Here is a 16,911-nt window from a genome sequence, read left to right as displayed (position 1 = left end):
GCCATCTTGCTGCAAATACTGTTTGAAGGGACAAGATTCTCAGTGAGTCTACACATTGCTCCTGCTGCCTTGACCAGACGCCTTCCAAGTGACACTGAAGACACTGTAGGAAGCAGAAACAGCTTCTGTGTCTTTTTAAAAAAATTGCCTGTTAATTCTTGTTTCATACCAGGGGCCCTTGGACTTAACACTGAAGTACTGTGTGAGAAGGAAGACGGAGTCTATAGACAAGAGGTTCTGTTTTGATATAGAAACTAATGAAAGGTAAGCTGTGCCGCTGTGAATTGGCAATGTCTCCACGTGCCAGATGCTTAGCCTGGGTAGGTCTTTTATTTTCTTCCATCATCCCACGTTGATGACAATGAGTAAGTCTATTCAGGACTTTGTTGTGAGTCTATTCAAGCCAGCTCTTCTGACTGCCCTTCCCAGGGATCCCTGCTAGACCTGGCCCAGTGCTGCTTTTCTCTGTGCAAGCTTCTGTCAGCTTTGCCTCACTTGCTCTAGGAAGAAAAAGTCTCTCCTGGGATTTAATTTGCTATCATATGTGCAAAAGGTCAACATTTGGTAATCCTGCAAGAAGGAAAGGATAACAAAGCTCGTTCTTTGTTAAATCTCCTAATATCACATAAAAGAACAAATGAATTCGCACGCATTTTTGAGGGAGGGAAGATGAGGTGGAGGGTCATGGTGTATTAGAAAGTCATTTCCTCCCATTTGGTGCAAAAATGATGCAGACCTTCCCTACTTTACAGATACTCATATGAACTGGAAATAGTGTGATTATCACCTTTCAGATCTTAGAGCTAAGGTTTGCACATTTTGGACTTCGTTGTGTTTGTTTCTCCCAAATGCCTTCTTTTTTTACTTGAACCTGAGCAGTTTTATCAGAGGAGAATTTTAACCATTAAAATTTCAAATGAGCGCATTTGGTATTATTGTGGAGAAAGACATGCTTTATAGTTGGGTGGTTGTACCAAAATAAACAGAATAAATCTGTTTCTAGATTTTATCTCAACCTTTTATTTCTATGTGTTAGATACTTAGTAATAGAATAGAATTTTGCAAAATGATCAGATTGCTAGAAAGGAACTTGAATGGTGAATTACAATATCATGTGAATAAAACTAGCAGTGACTGGGATCATAACAATCAGACTAAATGATGAGGGCATTTTTAAAAAAATCAGGGAATAAAGGACTTAGCTTGTTTCCTTATTTCAAAATTGAGAGATTATCATTTGACCCTCATAATTTCGATTTGTGAATCTATATCATTTCTTTGATAAAAATGGATGATCCCAGTTGAGATGGTTCTGAAAGTATATATTGTTGCCAGTAACCACGAGACTGTCACTCATTTTCCTGATAGCCTCAGTTCCAGTAGGAAGAGGAAAATTAATGTTGGCTGTGGCTTCCCTTTTATGCAAATAATATCCCCAACTCAAGCAGTTGCAAACAGTTTGTCCCCGTGGGTAGGGGCTAGGATCAATTTATGTTTCTTGTACCTGGTGCTATGCATGGCTCATGATAAGTACTACATTTGATGTTTATTCTTAAGTGTGTTTTTTTCTTATCCCAGAATGCTGAAGAATTTTGACACTAGAACCCAGGGATTAAAGTTTTGATGCATCTACACTTTTAGTTATTATATACTGTGCACTTTGCAAAGCATTCCCTCATTTAATCTACCACCCCCCCCCCCGCCCATTTTACCAGTGAGGAAACTGAGACCCACATACATTTAACTGACTTGCCCAACTAAAGTCACATAGTAAGTGGTGAGGCTGAGCTCAAACCCTAGTCTGTAGGTCTCCGGTCTGCAAAGCCCATGCTGGTTTCTTCTTGTTTGTTTTGTTTGTTTTGAGATGGTATCTCTCTCTCTTGCCCAGGCTGGAGTGCAGTGGTGCACAACCTCCACCTCCCAGGCTCAAATGAGTCTCCTGCCTCAGCCTCCCAAGTAGCTGGGACTACAGGCATGTGCCACCATGTCCAGCTAATTTTTGTATTTTTAATAGAAATGGGGTTTCACCATGTTGGCCAGGCTCCACTTGAACTGGCCTCAAGACATCCACCTGCCTTGGCCTCCCAAAGTGCTGGGATTATAGGCATGAGCCACTGTGCCTGACTCCATGCTGTTTTTAATTTTGTTCTATTGTCTATTATAAGCAGAAGAAACAAACTGCAAAATAGAGCATTAAATATAATAATGAACAGGTGCTGAGACCCCTCTCTGCATGTGGAGTCTTTTGAGTGACATGACATCTGCTTTTCTGGCTAGTCAATCTGATATAAGGAAGGGAGTCAGGCTTCCTAGCAGGCATCAGGCAGCTGTACTCACATTCCCTGGAGCACAGAGCAAAGGGCTCTTTGAGTCACCTTTTTCTATGTCAGGAAGAGAGGATAAGATTTTTTATTTTTTTAAGTTTTAGTTTTTTAGAGAGAGGGTCTTACTCTGTTGCCCAGGTTGGTTTGTATTGGCACAGGTTCAAGTGATCCTCTTGCCTGAGCCTCCTGAGTAGCTGGGACTGACAGGTGTGTACCACCACATCTGGCTAATTTTTTATTTTTTGTAGCTGTGGGGGTTTGCTATGTTGCCCAGGCTGGTCTTCAACTCCTGGCTTGCAGTGATTCTACCCTGTCGGCCTCCCAAAGTGCTCATATTACAGGTGTGAATCACTGCACCTGGTTCTAAATTTAGGCTCTTAGCAGTATTTAAAATGACAGGCTCATAGCAAGGCAGAGCTTGAAATGTTTTAGTAACAATAGCAACAAAAATAATTGTGATAAAAATAAAAACAATTGCTAACATTTGCCAAGTATCTCTTTTGTGACAGGCACTGTTATCAGCCATTTAAGTGTATAGTTTCCTTTAGTTGTCACCACGGTCACATGAAGGAGGTGATGTTATTTGAATTTTGGTTTGTGAATCTCTATCATTTCTGTGTTAATAATGGATGACCCCATTCAAGGTGGCTGTGGAAGTATATATTGTTGCCAGTAACCACAAGACTGTCATTAAGAGGTGCTTTAATGAAGTAAGAGATGGTAGGACAGGAGCCCCATGATTCCAGCAGGTAGAACAGGATTCCTACGATATCAGTAATGGAAAGGACCTCCCAGCTCCTGTGTTCCAGCACCCTTTCAGATAAAGAAACCGAGGTCTAGAGAGGCCCAGTTACTTATCCAGGGTGGCTGAACTCTCTTGGCATTGCTTTTATCATTCTTTGACGCTAGGAGAGGTCTCATCTTATCATAGAATTTGTGGAAGGAAAAATGTTTTCCTGATGGCTCAGGTAGCCAAGAGAAAGCAAGGAGACTTTATACCTTGCATAAAGTGTGGTTAATCTCAAAATTCCAGTTGAGTCACAAAGATCTAAAAAGACCATAGAGAGCATAACAACTTAGGATACCTCTGGGTAGTTAGTAGTGTCTTAGTCCATTTGAGATGTTATGACAAAATACCTGAGACTCAGTAATATATCAACAACAGAAATTCATTTGTGACATTTCTAGAAGCTGGAAGTCCAAGCAGTTTCAGTGTCTGGTGAGGACCTGGTCTCTGTTTCCAAGATGGCATCTTGTTGCAATGCCCTCCAGAGAGCACCAACACTGTGTCCTCATATGTCAGAAGAGACGGAAGGGAATGAACCCACTCTTTCAAGTTTTTGTAAAAGGACCCTAATCCCATTTATGAGGTTCTACCCTTATCACTCACTCACCCCCTGAAGGTCCCATTTCTTAATATCATCACATTGATAGTTAAGTTTCAACCTATGAATTTTGGGGAGTATTCAGACCACAGCAGGTAGCCTGCAAATAAATGAATACAACAGGGTTTGAAGCCGTGTGCCAGGCAGAAGAGGCCTTATATTGTAGTAGTGAAGAATATGGCTGCTGGACCAGACTTTCTGGATTTAAGTCCTGTCTCTAGTAGTTCCCTGCTACATGACCTTGGATAATTACTCTGTGCCTCAGTTTCCCCTTCTGTGAAGTAGAGATGATTACTATAACTGCCTTATTGTGTATATTAATTGAGTTAATATACATAGTTTACTTGGAACAAAATTTGTCACCAAGTAAGCATTCAGTAAATATTAGTTTTTTTTTTATTAGTCATAAAATTGCTTGTTAGCCAAAACACCTCCTCCCTGTGTCTTAGCCAGTACTCATGTTGTTGAATTTATTCCAACTCAAAATGTTTCTTGGACATCGCAGGTGCTAGAAGAAGCAAAGCCATTTTACTGACAGATGAATGTGCCTGTGATGTACATGTTCATTCCTAGAACTCAGACAAAGTGTCTGGCTTCCAACAGAGTAAGGCAGGGAGAGCCTTTGTTTGGTTCAGGCACAATGGGGCCAATTTAGGTGTGCATTATGGAGGCATCTTGACAGTTACCTTCCTATTTCTTGCACGATCCTGGCACAAGGCCACCAAGATACCACCCCCACCTCCATGGTTCCCAAAGTTACTGTTCTCTAAATTGCCTATTGTTTTCTTGAGTAAAAGAGATTTTGAAAAATGAGTATTCTGTAGGCCTATGCTTGTTCAGTGTGGCAACCTGCAGGGCAGAGAGGGACCCTAGATCACAAGACTCCATTCTCTCAGATGAATTTTCTGCTTTATACTTATCATTTTCCCCCCTCAGGCCAGGAACCATCACTCTGCAGGCCCTTTCAGAAGCTAACAGAAGGCTATGGATGGAAGCCATGGATGGGAAAGAACCTGTAAGTTACCTGACACTGGGGAAGCCTCCCCAGCTTATGCCAGTATATGAGTGCCCTCTAGTGTTATCAGTGTGTCTCAGACAATTAAATGGTAATGGATTGTTTAGTCTCAGTTTTAGAGCTGTAAGAAATTGTTTCCACATCTCTTAGCAGGTAAGGCAACTGGAGTTCCAGAAAGGTTGAGGGACTTTTCTGAGACCACCCTCAGAGAAGACATCAAAACTGAGCTTAGAATGCAGATCTCTCAGCTCCCTGCTCTAGTGTTAGACTATGTAGCTATGCCCATAAGCTATTTTTCAGAAAGAATTAAGCCATTTTTCAGGTTATGAAATCAATATGTGTTAATTAATATGAAAAATAATTGCCATAGTTATAAATAAGCACTTATTAAATATTTATTCAGAATGATTTCTCTGCCTCACCCTTATACCACCAACTCAGCTATTCTCTTCGAGGGTACAGCTGGTAGCGGAGATGGCATTGCCATCCTGTATCACAAGATGTACTGTTCCATTTAGAACACCGTTATGCAGGAGGACAAGCAATCCCTTGAAAGCGTTACTGATTATCATCAAGCGACCAATAGGAACAGTTGGAAGTAATTGAAAAACGTTCTAGTTTCTTAGTGGCATATGAAATAATATCAGCTTCCTGGTGTTGGAATTCCAAAAGCTTGGATATAGGTACTAGTTCTGCCATTAAATGGTTATGTGACCCTGGGCAAATCATTTCACCTCTCTGAGATTCAGTTTTCCTCTCAGTAAAACGGCTTTAATAATTTCTTTCTACCTATCTCACAGGGTTGCCTAGAAAAACCAGATGGAAATCATCTTGTAAACCACAATGTGCTAGCCGATGTGAATGATGGGATACAAAACTCCAAAGATCCAGCAGTGTTCAGATACAGTCTTATTTCCTTGCTTTATTCAAGTGAAAAACTGGCTAGGAGAGAAAATGCATTCTAGGTTTTTCTTTCTATGCGTCCTTAGTATCCTGGAGAATTTAGAGGGGTAACTAGATCCCAGATTACACTTATAGTAAACTGGAAGGTAGCAGGAGAGACTTGGTATTCTGAAGACTGCCATCCAGAAAATATTCCAGCACTGTCTTCCTTTTGTCACCTCCCAGAAACCTGCTGCTGAACTCTTTCATGCTTGTGATGTTTCTGTAGGCAGATGCTAGGAAGCTCAGTAAGGCATTTATCTTTCAATTCACTCTCTTAAGTTTGCTCTCCCTTTAGGTTTTCAAAAATCAAAGGATGCAGATGGCTTTTTGTGGAGAATGATGTGAGCACATGGGCCCACTGAATGTGGATCCATACCAACTTGATCATGGCAGATTTTTCCACAAATCCCTTGTTTAGAAAAGTAGCAGCAAAGGCTGGCTGGCACAGAAATATCTCCCACTGAAATATCTGTGGGCATACACACATATACAGAACTTATTTTAAGGACAGGCTGTTCAAACAGACTCTTAACAGATGGCATATAGAGGGCTCATTTCCTGCAGCCTCACATTACTAATGTTGTTGCTCCTTTACTAAACATTCCAGTTCACTAGTCTTACATATCTCGTCCATGCCTTTGCCTAAACTGTCAAAGATCAGGGCTTGAAGGAATGTTTACTCCAACACTGATCACTTTACTGATATAAATTTTGAGATCTGGAGAATGGAAAGGGCATGCCCAAATTTCCTAAGAGGTAGAGGTAGAGCCAGGACTAGACTTCAAGAGTCAACAATCTCCTTTCTGGTCTCTCACAAAGCTATCACAGTGCATACTCTAAGATAACACAGACAAATCTTGGTGTATTCATGGATCTCTTTCAGATGGACATTTGCCTTTCCACAGAGAAGCATTCATCAACTAGTCTTTGAGGGTGGGAGATTGGTATTAGGAACATTTGAATTTTATAATGTCCATCAGACAGGTACATAGCCATGAGGAAAACACTTTCCTGGTCTCTTGATTTATTATAAAAATGCCCCAGGCGTTACATAAGGAAATATCTAAGATGGATTGGCTACAACTTTAGCTACGGTGAACTATGTGAAATTCAGTGCAATTTTCAGTGATTGTTCAAGTATTTTCTTTTTTCTTTTTTTTGAGATGGAGTCTCACTCTGTTGCCCAGGTTGGAGTACAGTGGTGTGATCTCAGCTCACTGCAGCCTCCACCTCCTGGGTTCAAGAGATTCTCCTGACTCAGCCTCCCGAACAGTTGGGATTACGGGTGCACGCCACCATGCCTGGCAAATTTTTGGATTTTTGTAGAGATGGGGTTTCATGATGTTCACCAGACTAGTCTTAAACTCCTGACCTCGAGTGATCTGCCTGCCTTGGCCTCCCAAATTTCTGGGATTACAGGCCTGAGCCGCCATGCCTGGCCTGTTCCAGTATTTTCTAGCAATCTTGGCAAAATGGTTATGTTTAGCCCACTTGCCTATCTTGTTGACATCCTGGAGTTTCTAATCATTTTTTAATGCCTATCTGGGGAAAGAGATTTAATATTATGTTCTCTGTTTTCCTATATTGATTGACAATAGCCATGGATCTTTCTGTTTATCTTCTTTTGTAGATCTACCACAGCCCTATAACAAAACAGCAAGAAAGTGAGTCACTCAAATTTTTGGTCTACTAGCATTATAAACTGCCACCTGTCCTATTCATAGTAAATACCGTCATTAATGATGTGTACTATTAATGCAAGTCTGAATATGAATGCCTTTGTGTGAAATAAAATTCAGCCATATATTTTTTAAATGTGTCTGGTAATTGAAGTAAGGTAGACACTTTGTGTTAGCTTACATCGTGGGTAGAGAAACATCCTTCCTGATCTGGAAGCATGATAGAAATTGTGTGTATTTTTAGGCTAACATTTCACATATGACTTTGCTCATGCTGAAAGCAGACAATGCAAAGGGCTAAATAGAAATATTTTGTGTTTTAAGAGTTAAAATGCTCAACCTTCCCTGAATAAATGAATCTTTCCATTTAAGAGTGATTGGAAATGAGCAACCAAAAACCCTTAGCTCTCTCAATGCAGTCCCTTTGCATAGTCATTAAATGTTTAATAGGTGACACCTGTTGCAGCAGGCGCTAACTGTTTTCCTTTGCTTGAAACAGTGGAGCTAAATGAAGTGGGCTTCAAGTTTGTCAGGAAGTGCATCAATATTATTGAGACCAAAGGTAAGATCTGAACCATAGCCTTGGCGTTGTCTGAATTTGGTCACTCTGATGTTATCCTGGGCAATTTCTCTGAAGTAGCATTTTAGGAATGAAGACTGTTTACAAAGCTTGTGTAGTAGATACAAGCTAGAAAATTTCAGAAAATTCTAAACTAGTAGTATGCAAGCATATTTGGATAATTTGTGGATTCCTGCTTTTAAAGAGCTTATAAGTTTATAAAGTATTCTCAAATAGTACCTGGGACTCCTTAAGCAGTGTCATGATGGTTCTATCCTAAATAATCAAGAGTTCGATTTCTGCCACAACACATACTGGTATAAAAATTGATGGGGGCAGAACTAAACTCAGGGAGATGTGGAATCAGCATTCTTTCTGGTTGCTGATACTCTCTGGTTTCCTTCTGAGGATATTTAGACTGTGGGCAAGTGTAGTATATGAATCAAGTCTCTTTGTTCTTTAAAATGTTTTTTTAGTCCTTCTTGATGCAGGAAATGGCCTTTTGTTTCACAGCTGCCTTACTCCAGCCCTCTCCTGCTTTGTGTCACTGCTTAGAAGCAACTTGAGAGCTGATCCTTCCTTCTTTTTCAATTAAATGAACTTTCTAAGATGGCAGCACCATTCTCAGCTTTCTGCTGCTGCCCAAACTAAGCACATGCTTCTATTTACTATAGAGTTTGTTTTCTTCTCTTCAGATTAATGAGCAGGCTTGGTATACTCCAAGTGAAAGGATGAATAATTTGGAGAGATGCTTTAGGACTATTCCCCTGTTACAGGGAAGGCTGGAGAACTTGGAGTATGTAGTGTGACCCCTTCCTATCTGAATTAACTCTAGTGTACCAGGGGGAGATGACAACTCTAGCTATACAAGTGAAATTAACCTGATTTTTTCCTCCACTAGGGATCAAGACAGAAGGGTTGTACCGCACTGTGGGCAGCAATATTCAGGTTCAGAAGCTGCTGAATGCCTTTTTTGGTAACAATTTTACTTTGATAATTCTTACTGGGAGTACTTTATATGTTACAAAGAAATGTGACTGGAAGAGAAAGGAGATACTGCTAAAAAATGTGGTAGAATAGTTGAAAAAAAGTATTTTCTAAGGTAAAACATACACATACTTGCCCACCCTGGGCAGAGTCAATTGTACCTTGAAAATGGCTGTTATCTCTCCTTCCTCATATCCCATTCACTCCAGAAACCCTCAGCAATCCAACTTCTTCCCCTATGTTTCAACTGGAACTGCGTGGCCAGGCTTAGTAGGTATCTTCTTACCAAATCCAGTGAACACTTTTGAGTTTCTGTCTTACTTGATTTCCTTGTTGACCACTTTCTCTTTTTTGAAAATTTCTCCTTACATGACTTCATGACTTCCATAACACATCATCACTCTTCTGATTCTTCTCACATCTTTTTTCTTTTTTCTTTTTTTTGGACAGGATCTAGCTCTGTTGCCTAGGCTGGAGTGCAGTGGCATGATCATGGTTCACTGCAGCCTCAACCTCAACCTCCTGAGTAGCTGTGACTATAGGCGTGTGCCACTACACCAGGCTGATTTTTATATTTTTTTGTAGTGATGGGGTCTCACTATGTTGCCTAGGCTGGTCTTGAACTTCTGGCCTTCAATCATCCTCTTGCCTTTGCCTCCCAAAGTGCTGGGATTACAGGCATGAGCCACAATGCTTGACCTCTTCTAACATCTTATAGGATTCCTTTTCAGTAACTTGCTGAACCTTTATCTTTCTGTTTTTTACACCTTGACTGAGTGTTTCCTACAGTTCTATCTTTGTTCGGGTTTACTTCTTCTTCTTCTTCTTCTTCTTCTTTTTTTTTTTTTACATGTTTTTCTATTGATTGATTTTTTTTTTTTTAAATTCTGGTTATGGCTCACATTTTTGTTTCTTAAAAAATATTTCTTGTAATCTTTATTGGTTGCTGGATATTGTGACTTACTGAGTGTCTTGCTTTTGTTGATTTCTTTTAAAGAGGACTGAATTTTCTTTATGGGCAGTTATTTGTGGATCAACTTGATTTGAGTCTTCTTTTAAAGTTTTCTTAGGCCAGATATAAAGTATCCCCCCAGGTAAGGTTGTTGAGCTCTTTTTCTACATAGCTCACTCTTCTCTGGTATTGTGCCTTGCTAATTCTAGCTGCTTCAACAAGTCTTGCTTCTAGAAGCAACAAGTCTTGCTTCTAGCAAGACTTCCATGCTCAGCTTAGTTCCCACTCCATCTGCTGCAATCTAAAAAGTGCTTTTAAGAAGCAGGCTGTGGAGAAGGTAGCAGTTATCTTGTTTGTTTCCCTCTTCTCAGAGTCATAGTCCTGTGTTGTCCATTGCTCAATAACTACATGCAGGAGTTTCCTATATACTGTCTAGTTTTCTAGTTGTTACAGCAGGAAGGCAAGTCTGATACCAGTTAGTCCACCATGGCTGGCAGTGGTAGTCTCTCTTTATGCTTTTTACTAGCACCTGTATGCTGACAACTCACAAAATCTCTGTTTCAGACATCTTCTGATGAGTTCTAAATGCAAATATTCACTTGCCCACTGCACCTGTGCTTCTCAGTCATCTTAAGGTCATGACACACATCAGAATGATCACCTTTATATAGCATGCTCGGGTAAATGGACATCACTGAGGCAAGAAGCCCTAAAGGCTGAGGGAATCAATATTGGAGTCTCTGCACAAGCTCTCTCTATGTAGATGGTTCACAGGTATCTACCTGCATTTCTCTCCCTGCAAACCTACCTTTCTTCCTTTTGTGGGTGGCAGTGAAGCGTCTTGTAAGCTGAGTTTTCACAGTGTCAGAGAACAAATTGAGTGTGGAAAACTCACTTGGATAAAGTACATATTTTTTGGTCCTTACTGTGATGCATAGCTAATCTCTCAAAAGCCTGCAGGTCTGACAACCAACCCTACTCACATTTGAGGATGTTACAGCACTCAGTCATAGCAGGTGTGGTTTGGGAATTCCAGATTACATCATTAGTATCTCAGCATCTGTTTTCATTAATCACCTTACATTCTTGACTTTTAAAAATTTGGATTGCTTATTCCTGGTCAATTTGCAACCCATCTCATTAGCTAAGGACACTTTTTCATATATAAATCAGCTGATAGCATGGTCCAGCATATTGAATCTCTGAAAAATTATTGAACTCAGATATTTATTCAGATAATTATTGAACTATTGAAAATTCTGTTTCCAGTATCACTACATTCTTATATCTGTTGTATAATAAGCTAAAAGATGCCATGCCAGGCATCCCACTGATTCTCTTATGGGCTTTAATGGGACTGAAGTGGTTTCTTCAAATCACACGTGGCGGTACAATTTGATTCAAGTATTAAGGTAGAGTTGGTGTATTTCATTTATTCAAAACCATCCTCCAAATATTAACTCTCATCGGAATATCTAAAATATACCAGGAAGTTCTAGATATAAATATTGATAGATACAATATAAAACTGTTAACTTCCTTATTTGTATATGAAAATGGCAACCCCGATCCCTGCCCCGAATGTATGAAACTCCAGATGTGGTGATGATCCTCATTCATTTATGTATTCATTGAACAAATATTTGTGTGCCTACCCGAGCATCAAGCATTGTGTTCAGGGCTGAGGATTGAAAAGTGATCATATTCCCTGTGTTTTCCACCTTTGTGGGGCTTACATTCTACTGGGAAACTGTCTCTCAGTTACCTTTCAATGTCTAGTTATGTGGGGAGACCTTCCTTCTAAGTTTCTTTCATGTGATGTCCTCTGGCGTATCTCACTGGGATCCTCAAAGCTGTCTTGCTTCTTTTCACCCTTTCCTGATCTAGTCTCATACCACTAGGGGCTTGTTGCCTTGGTTGCATGTGGACCCATCATGATTTATCTTGGAGGGTGAATATCGATTGCCTTTTGGTTATGTACCATCTCTCCCTCTTTTTTTTTTTCTTAAGTCTCATGCTCTATGCTAGTCAAAAGGATACTTCTTGTTATTTTTTTAGTCTAAACAACCCTCAGACTTCTCTCCCTATGACATCTCCTAAACTTGTAACTGTAGGCTTTCTTCTATCATTTACTAAAGCCTTTTCTTCTTCCCCTATACAAAAGTTTGTCTTTTTGGGAAATAAAATATAACACAGAGTATAAAGTCAAAGGCAACACATAATCAATAGTTATTTTCAATCAGGCTGTTGGTTGGTTGGTCACATTCCTTGCCTACACCAGATTTTTGTATGATGCTTTACGTATGAGGTTTTATGCACTGTGAGGATTAGCGTCTTCACTGGTGCTGGATCTATCGTAAGCCACCTTGGCACAGAGAAGCCAATCTGATCATCTCAGGGACAACTTGGAACCTCATGTAAGAGTTCTGTTTCTCTTTCCTTTATCAAGCTATAACTATCTTATTAATGAAAATGCCTCCCATTGTCATTATAGTCTTAATAATCATGTTGTGCTCCAGAGACTCTTAAGTATTTCACAATGGAGCAGATGGGTGAGATGGGGCATGGAGAGCGATGAGATTGATTGTATCAGCAGGGGCTCTTGATAGAGTTGAGCCTGGTTGGCAGCCATAAGCAGGAAAGTGTTGTTCCCACAATCCCCTTACCGTGCCAGAGGCCTATGGATCTAAACAGAAGAGGACCTGCTGTAGTGAGTGAAGTAACAAGTCACTTGTAAGATGTTATTTATGTTATTTTCATTTCCTGTTTAAATATTTAAATTTCTCATTTCATCATTATGGCATTAGAATAAGATACGTGGACTTCTCAGAAACCAAGTGGAATACCTAATATACATAGACAGATAATAGGGTAGAAATATGCACACAGTCATTTTTCTATTTTCATAATTAATGTGAATTATTCAGCATCTGGAGACTTAACTTTAGTATTAAATTCACATATATTTGGACAAATAGATAATAAATACATTAATCAGAAATACTTTCAAGTTATGTGACTGTTTGAATGAGAAGTTCAGAGTCCCCTAGCAAATAAAACAAAAACATAACACACTCCACTTCAGGAGCTGCAGAACTTGAACTCTATGTGTTAATCTTTAAAGCAACTGTATATGTTAGCCATCTTTCTGATATTGTCGTATGGTGTGATCTTTAGCTTTTCATACATATCAAAATACTTTATTCATAAAGCCAGATCCTTGTATATGTGCGTATATGTATACATGTATGTCATAAATAAATTTTACATAGGTTCAATACATTAACCATTACTATACTTACTACTTTAAATACATTGATTATTCTCAAATCATGCTTGCTTTGAAATAGTACCACTAGAGTTTGAAGTAATTTATCAATGGATATTTACTGTTACCCTTTCAAAATTATTTCCTATTTGCATTTGACTATGAAGCTGAGTTCAAAAACTTTTAGAAATAAAGTTTGATATGAATATTTGTTCCTTGTCTATTATTTTCTCAATATCTGAATAATTGATAGCAAATTCATCTTTAGTTCTCATCTGACATAATGCCATTTCCTATCATTCTTGTAAGTATGTAAATAGTAGGATGGGAATTTTTCTCTTAAAGGTATTTTAACTTAGCAAAAATAATTTCAGTTGTTGATATATGAATCTAGCAATGCTGTTATCGCACCTGCTTCCTGCTGCAGGGTTTCTGACTTGGGGAGAGTCTTTCAGCTATGTCACCATGAATGAGGATCCAGGGGATTGCTTGTATTAGTTTCCTAGTGCCGCTGTAATAAATTATCGCAAATTTAATGACTTAAAACAATACAAATTTGGCCGGGCACAGTGGCTCATGCCTGTAATCCCAGCACTTTGGGAGGCCGAAGCGGGCGGATCACAAGGTTAGGAGATCGAGACCATCCTGGCTAACATGGTGAAACCCCATCTCTACTAAAAATACAAAAAATTAGCCAGGCGTGGTGGCGGGCACCTGTAGTCCCAGCTACTCGGGAGGCTGAGGCAGGAGAATGGCGTGAACCCGGGAGGCGGAGCTCGCAGTGAGCCGAGATCGCGCCACTGTGCTCCAGCCTGGGCGACAGAGTGAGACTCCATCTCAAAAAAAAAAAAAAAAAAAAAAAATACAAATACAAATTTATTCTCTTACAGTTCTGGAGGTCAGAAGCCTAAAATCATTCTTCTGGAGCTAAAATCAAGGTGTCAGCAAGGCTACTTGTTTTTTTTTTTTTTGGAGAAGACAGTCTGTTCCCTTACCTTTTCAGCTTCTAGAACTTTCCTTGTCTCATGGTCCACTTTAGCAACACCAGGCATAGCCCCTCTCATGCTGCCATCACTCTGGTTCTTTCTCTTCTGCCTTCCTCTTCTGCTTTAAAGGACCCTTGTGATTACATTCATTCCACCCAGATAATCAGAATAATCTTCCTATCTCAAGGTCAGCTGATTAGTGACCTTAAACCTATCTGTAACCTTAATTCTCCTTTGGCATGTGACTTAACATATTCCCAGGTTCCTAGTATTAGGATGTAGACACCTTTGGGAACCAGAAATCTGCCTACTACTTACACTATTCCATTCAGAGTTTTAGGACACTCCCTGTGATGCTGTTAAGTGGACCTCAAGGTCATCCTTGATTCTTCCTTTTTGGAATCTGTGGTTAGACCTTTAGGCAGTGGTTATCTTATTGACCTATGACTCATTGTGACGTTCTCACTTATTTCCTCAAAGGAGCAGAAATAAATTCTTTTCATTGGCATATGACATCTGTTAGGGAGTGAATGTTTGTACTTCCTCCCCCATTTATATGTTGAAACTGACTCCCCAGTATAATGGTATTGGAGGTGGAGCCTTTGTGAAGTAATTTGGGTTGAATAAGATCATAAGGATGGGGCCTTCATGAATGGGATAAATACCCTTATAAGAAGATGCCAGAGGGCTAGCTTACTCTCTTTACATCAAGTGAAGATGTAACCTGGAAAAGGGCCCTCATCAGAACCCAACCATGCTGGCACCCTTATCTTAGACTTTCAGCTTCTAAAACTGTGACAGATAAATTTCTGTTGTTTATAAGCCGCTCAGTCTCTGGTAATTTGTTATAGTAGCCTGAAACGACTAAGACACCATGTTTTCCAAGATGTTTCAGCTCTTTGCCAGCCAGAGTATCATTTACACTTTTCTCTGGAGAAACTTGTTCTGTACTCAGTCTGTTCACTTTTTCTCCTATGGCATATCTTTTTGCCACTAGCTTTTTTTTTTTTTTTTTTAACTGTATATTGTCAAACGTGCTGTATCTCAGAGCCAGTTTCAGGTTATCTGCCTGAAATGGATTATGGACCCAGAACAACCAATTTACCCTCTTGATTTCTGTTTATAATACTAGGATCCCCAGAACCCCCATTTTGAGCCAGGTTAGGTAAATGAACTATGCCCTGAGCATCTCTTATGTCCTGCAGTGTTCATTCTTTCATTCGTTCATTCAACATAATATTCTTGAGTACCTCCTAAGTGCCAGATACTGTATCAAGTGGTAGGGATGTAACAGTGAAGAAGGGGGACAGAAATCACTGGCCTCCTGCAACTTAGTGTCTAGCAGCAGCTATAGTTCATAGATACAGTCATACGTTTTTCTCACAAAATAAACTCTGGAATATCCCAGATTCAGGATTCTGTTGATCCTCACTGGCGGCATAAGGACATGAAGCAGTATACGCACCTAGAAAAGAGAAACTATAGTCTTCCCCTTGGAAAAAAGCAGCCTATTTCTTAAACCAAGATCTTTCACCATCTTAAGGTAAAACATGTAAGGAGAATATATTAACTTTGGGAGACTAACAGTTTTCCTTTTCCTGATGTGTAATGTATACCTTATTTTATCTGCTTGAACTCCATTGGCTTTCAGTTTTTTTCAGGTCTTATTGTTTATCTTCTGCCTTGCCTCATGATCCCCTTTCTCCTTTTCCTTAGCCTTGTCTTACAACTCTCTCTCTCTCATTCATTGATTCACACAACATTTATTCAATGCATACACCAGTGTTTAGGGCTACTGCTTACCTCTCTTTCTCTTTGGTTTTTTTTTTTTTTCCTCTTATTCTTCACATATCGCCTTTGCCTCCTATTCTGACATGCTTATACTATGACTAGCAGCCCACTTTCATAAAATCTTTTCCATGAGCATACATTGGAACCCTTCTAGATACAAGTAGCCAGACAAGGTGATTAGAACTGAAAGACTAGTCTTCCCTATATCAAATGTAGCTGTCATCTGGGAAAATTGCATTTACAAAATTCCCAGGTAGGTAGTACATGCTCTAGCATTTCTCTGTCCTTGTTTCTTCACTAGGTACCTGGATCTCTAGGAATCTGGTATTCTGCACAGTGGCTGACACATAGGAAATATTTGTGGAATTAATGAATACCTTTTGTGATGCATGTCTCTTCCTAGAGAATGTCTGTTTTTCTCAAAAACATGAACTATTCCATACATGGTTGTATTTTGTTATACTACTGCACAGAGTTTCTGTTGTATGTAGTTTCATAAAATATAGCTTTTGTTAATCTCTGCAGATAGCATTAGGACCACCAAGTTATCTGAACTGACATGTAATTAATATTTGCAAATAACAGATAACAAGCAGCAAATCAGTAGGATTTTCCCATGGGAAGCCATATTTCTCAAAGATTCCTACATCCTAGTCAGAGGTGATTCTTCATTTAAACTGTGTAGATGATAATGGGCAAAGGGAAATTGTAGCTTCTTTTCTCTGTTGGAGGGCATCTTTTATTTCTTCTTGTTGTTGCCTTCATCTTTTCCTCAGTGCTTCCTTTGTTGACCAGATGATCACATTCAGCTTTAAAACCATTCATGGGCATGGTGTCTCAAGTCAGTAATCCCAGCACTTTGGGAAACCGAGACGGGTGGATCACTTGAGGTCAGGGATTCAAGACCAGCCTGGCCAACATGGCGAAACCCCATCTCTATTAAAAATACAAAATTAGCCAGGCATGGTGGGCGCCTGTAATCCCAGCTGCTTGGGAGGCTGAGGCAGGAGAATCACTTGA

At 39.6% G+C, this 16,911-nt stretch overlaps 1 protein-coding gene across 1 annotated transcript in view; it reads left to right on the top strand.

Annotated features, from left to right (window-relative positions):
- OPHN1 (oligophrenin 1) overlaps positions 1 to 16,911 on the top strand; it is a gene marked incomplete at its 5' end in the record, with an annotated part of 249,567 nt that overhangs the window by 90,695 nt on the left and 141,961 nt on the right. Inside the window, 5 exons of the mRNA XM_011980563.1 lie at positions 173 to 264; positions 4,646 to 4,724; positions 7,300 to 7,333; positions 7,848 to 7,910; positions 8,809 to 8,883. Coding sequence (XP_011835953.1) covers positions 173 to 264; positions 4,646 to 4,724; positions 7,300 to 7,333; positions 7,848 to 7,910; positions 8,809 to 8,883 — 343 coding nt within the window. The remainder of the gene's footprint in view (positions 1 to 172; positions 265 to 4,645; positions 4,725 to 7,299; positions 7,334 to 7,847; positions 7,911 to 8,808; positions 8,884 to 16,911) is intronic.

The sequence above is a fragment of the Mandrillus leucophaeus genome, unplaced genomic scaffold (assembly GCF_000951045.1).
Source record: "Mandrillus leucophaeus isolate KB7577 unplaced genomic scaffold, Mleu.le_1.0 Scaffold1046, whole genome shotgun sequence".
Taxonomy (NCBI): Eukaryota; Metazoa; Chordata; class Mammalia; order Primates; family Cercopithecidae; genus Mandrillus; species Mandrillus leucophaeus.
This window is presented reverse-complemented; position numbering and strand designations above follow the sequence as displayed.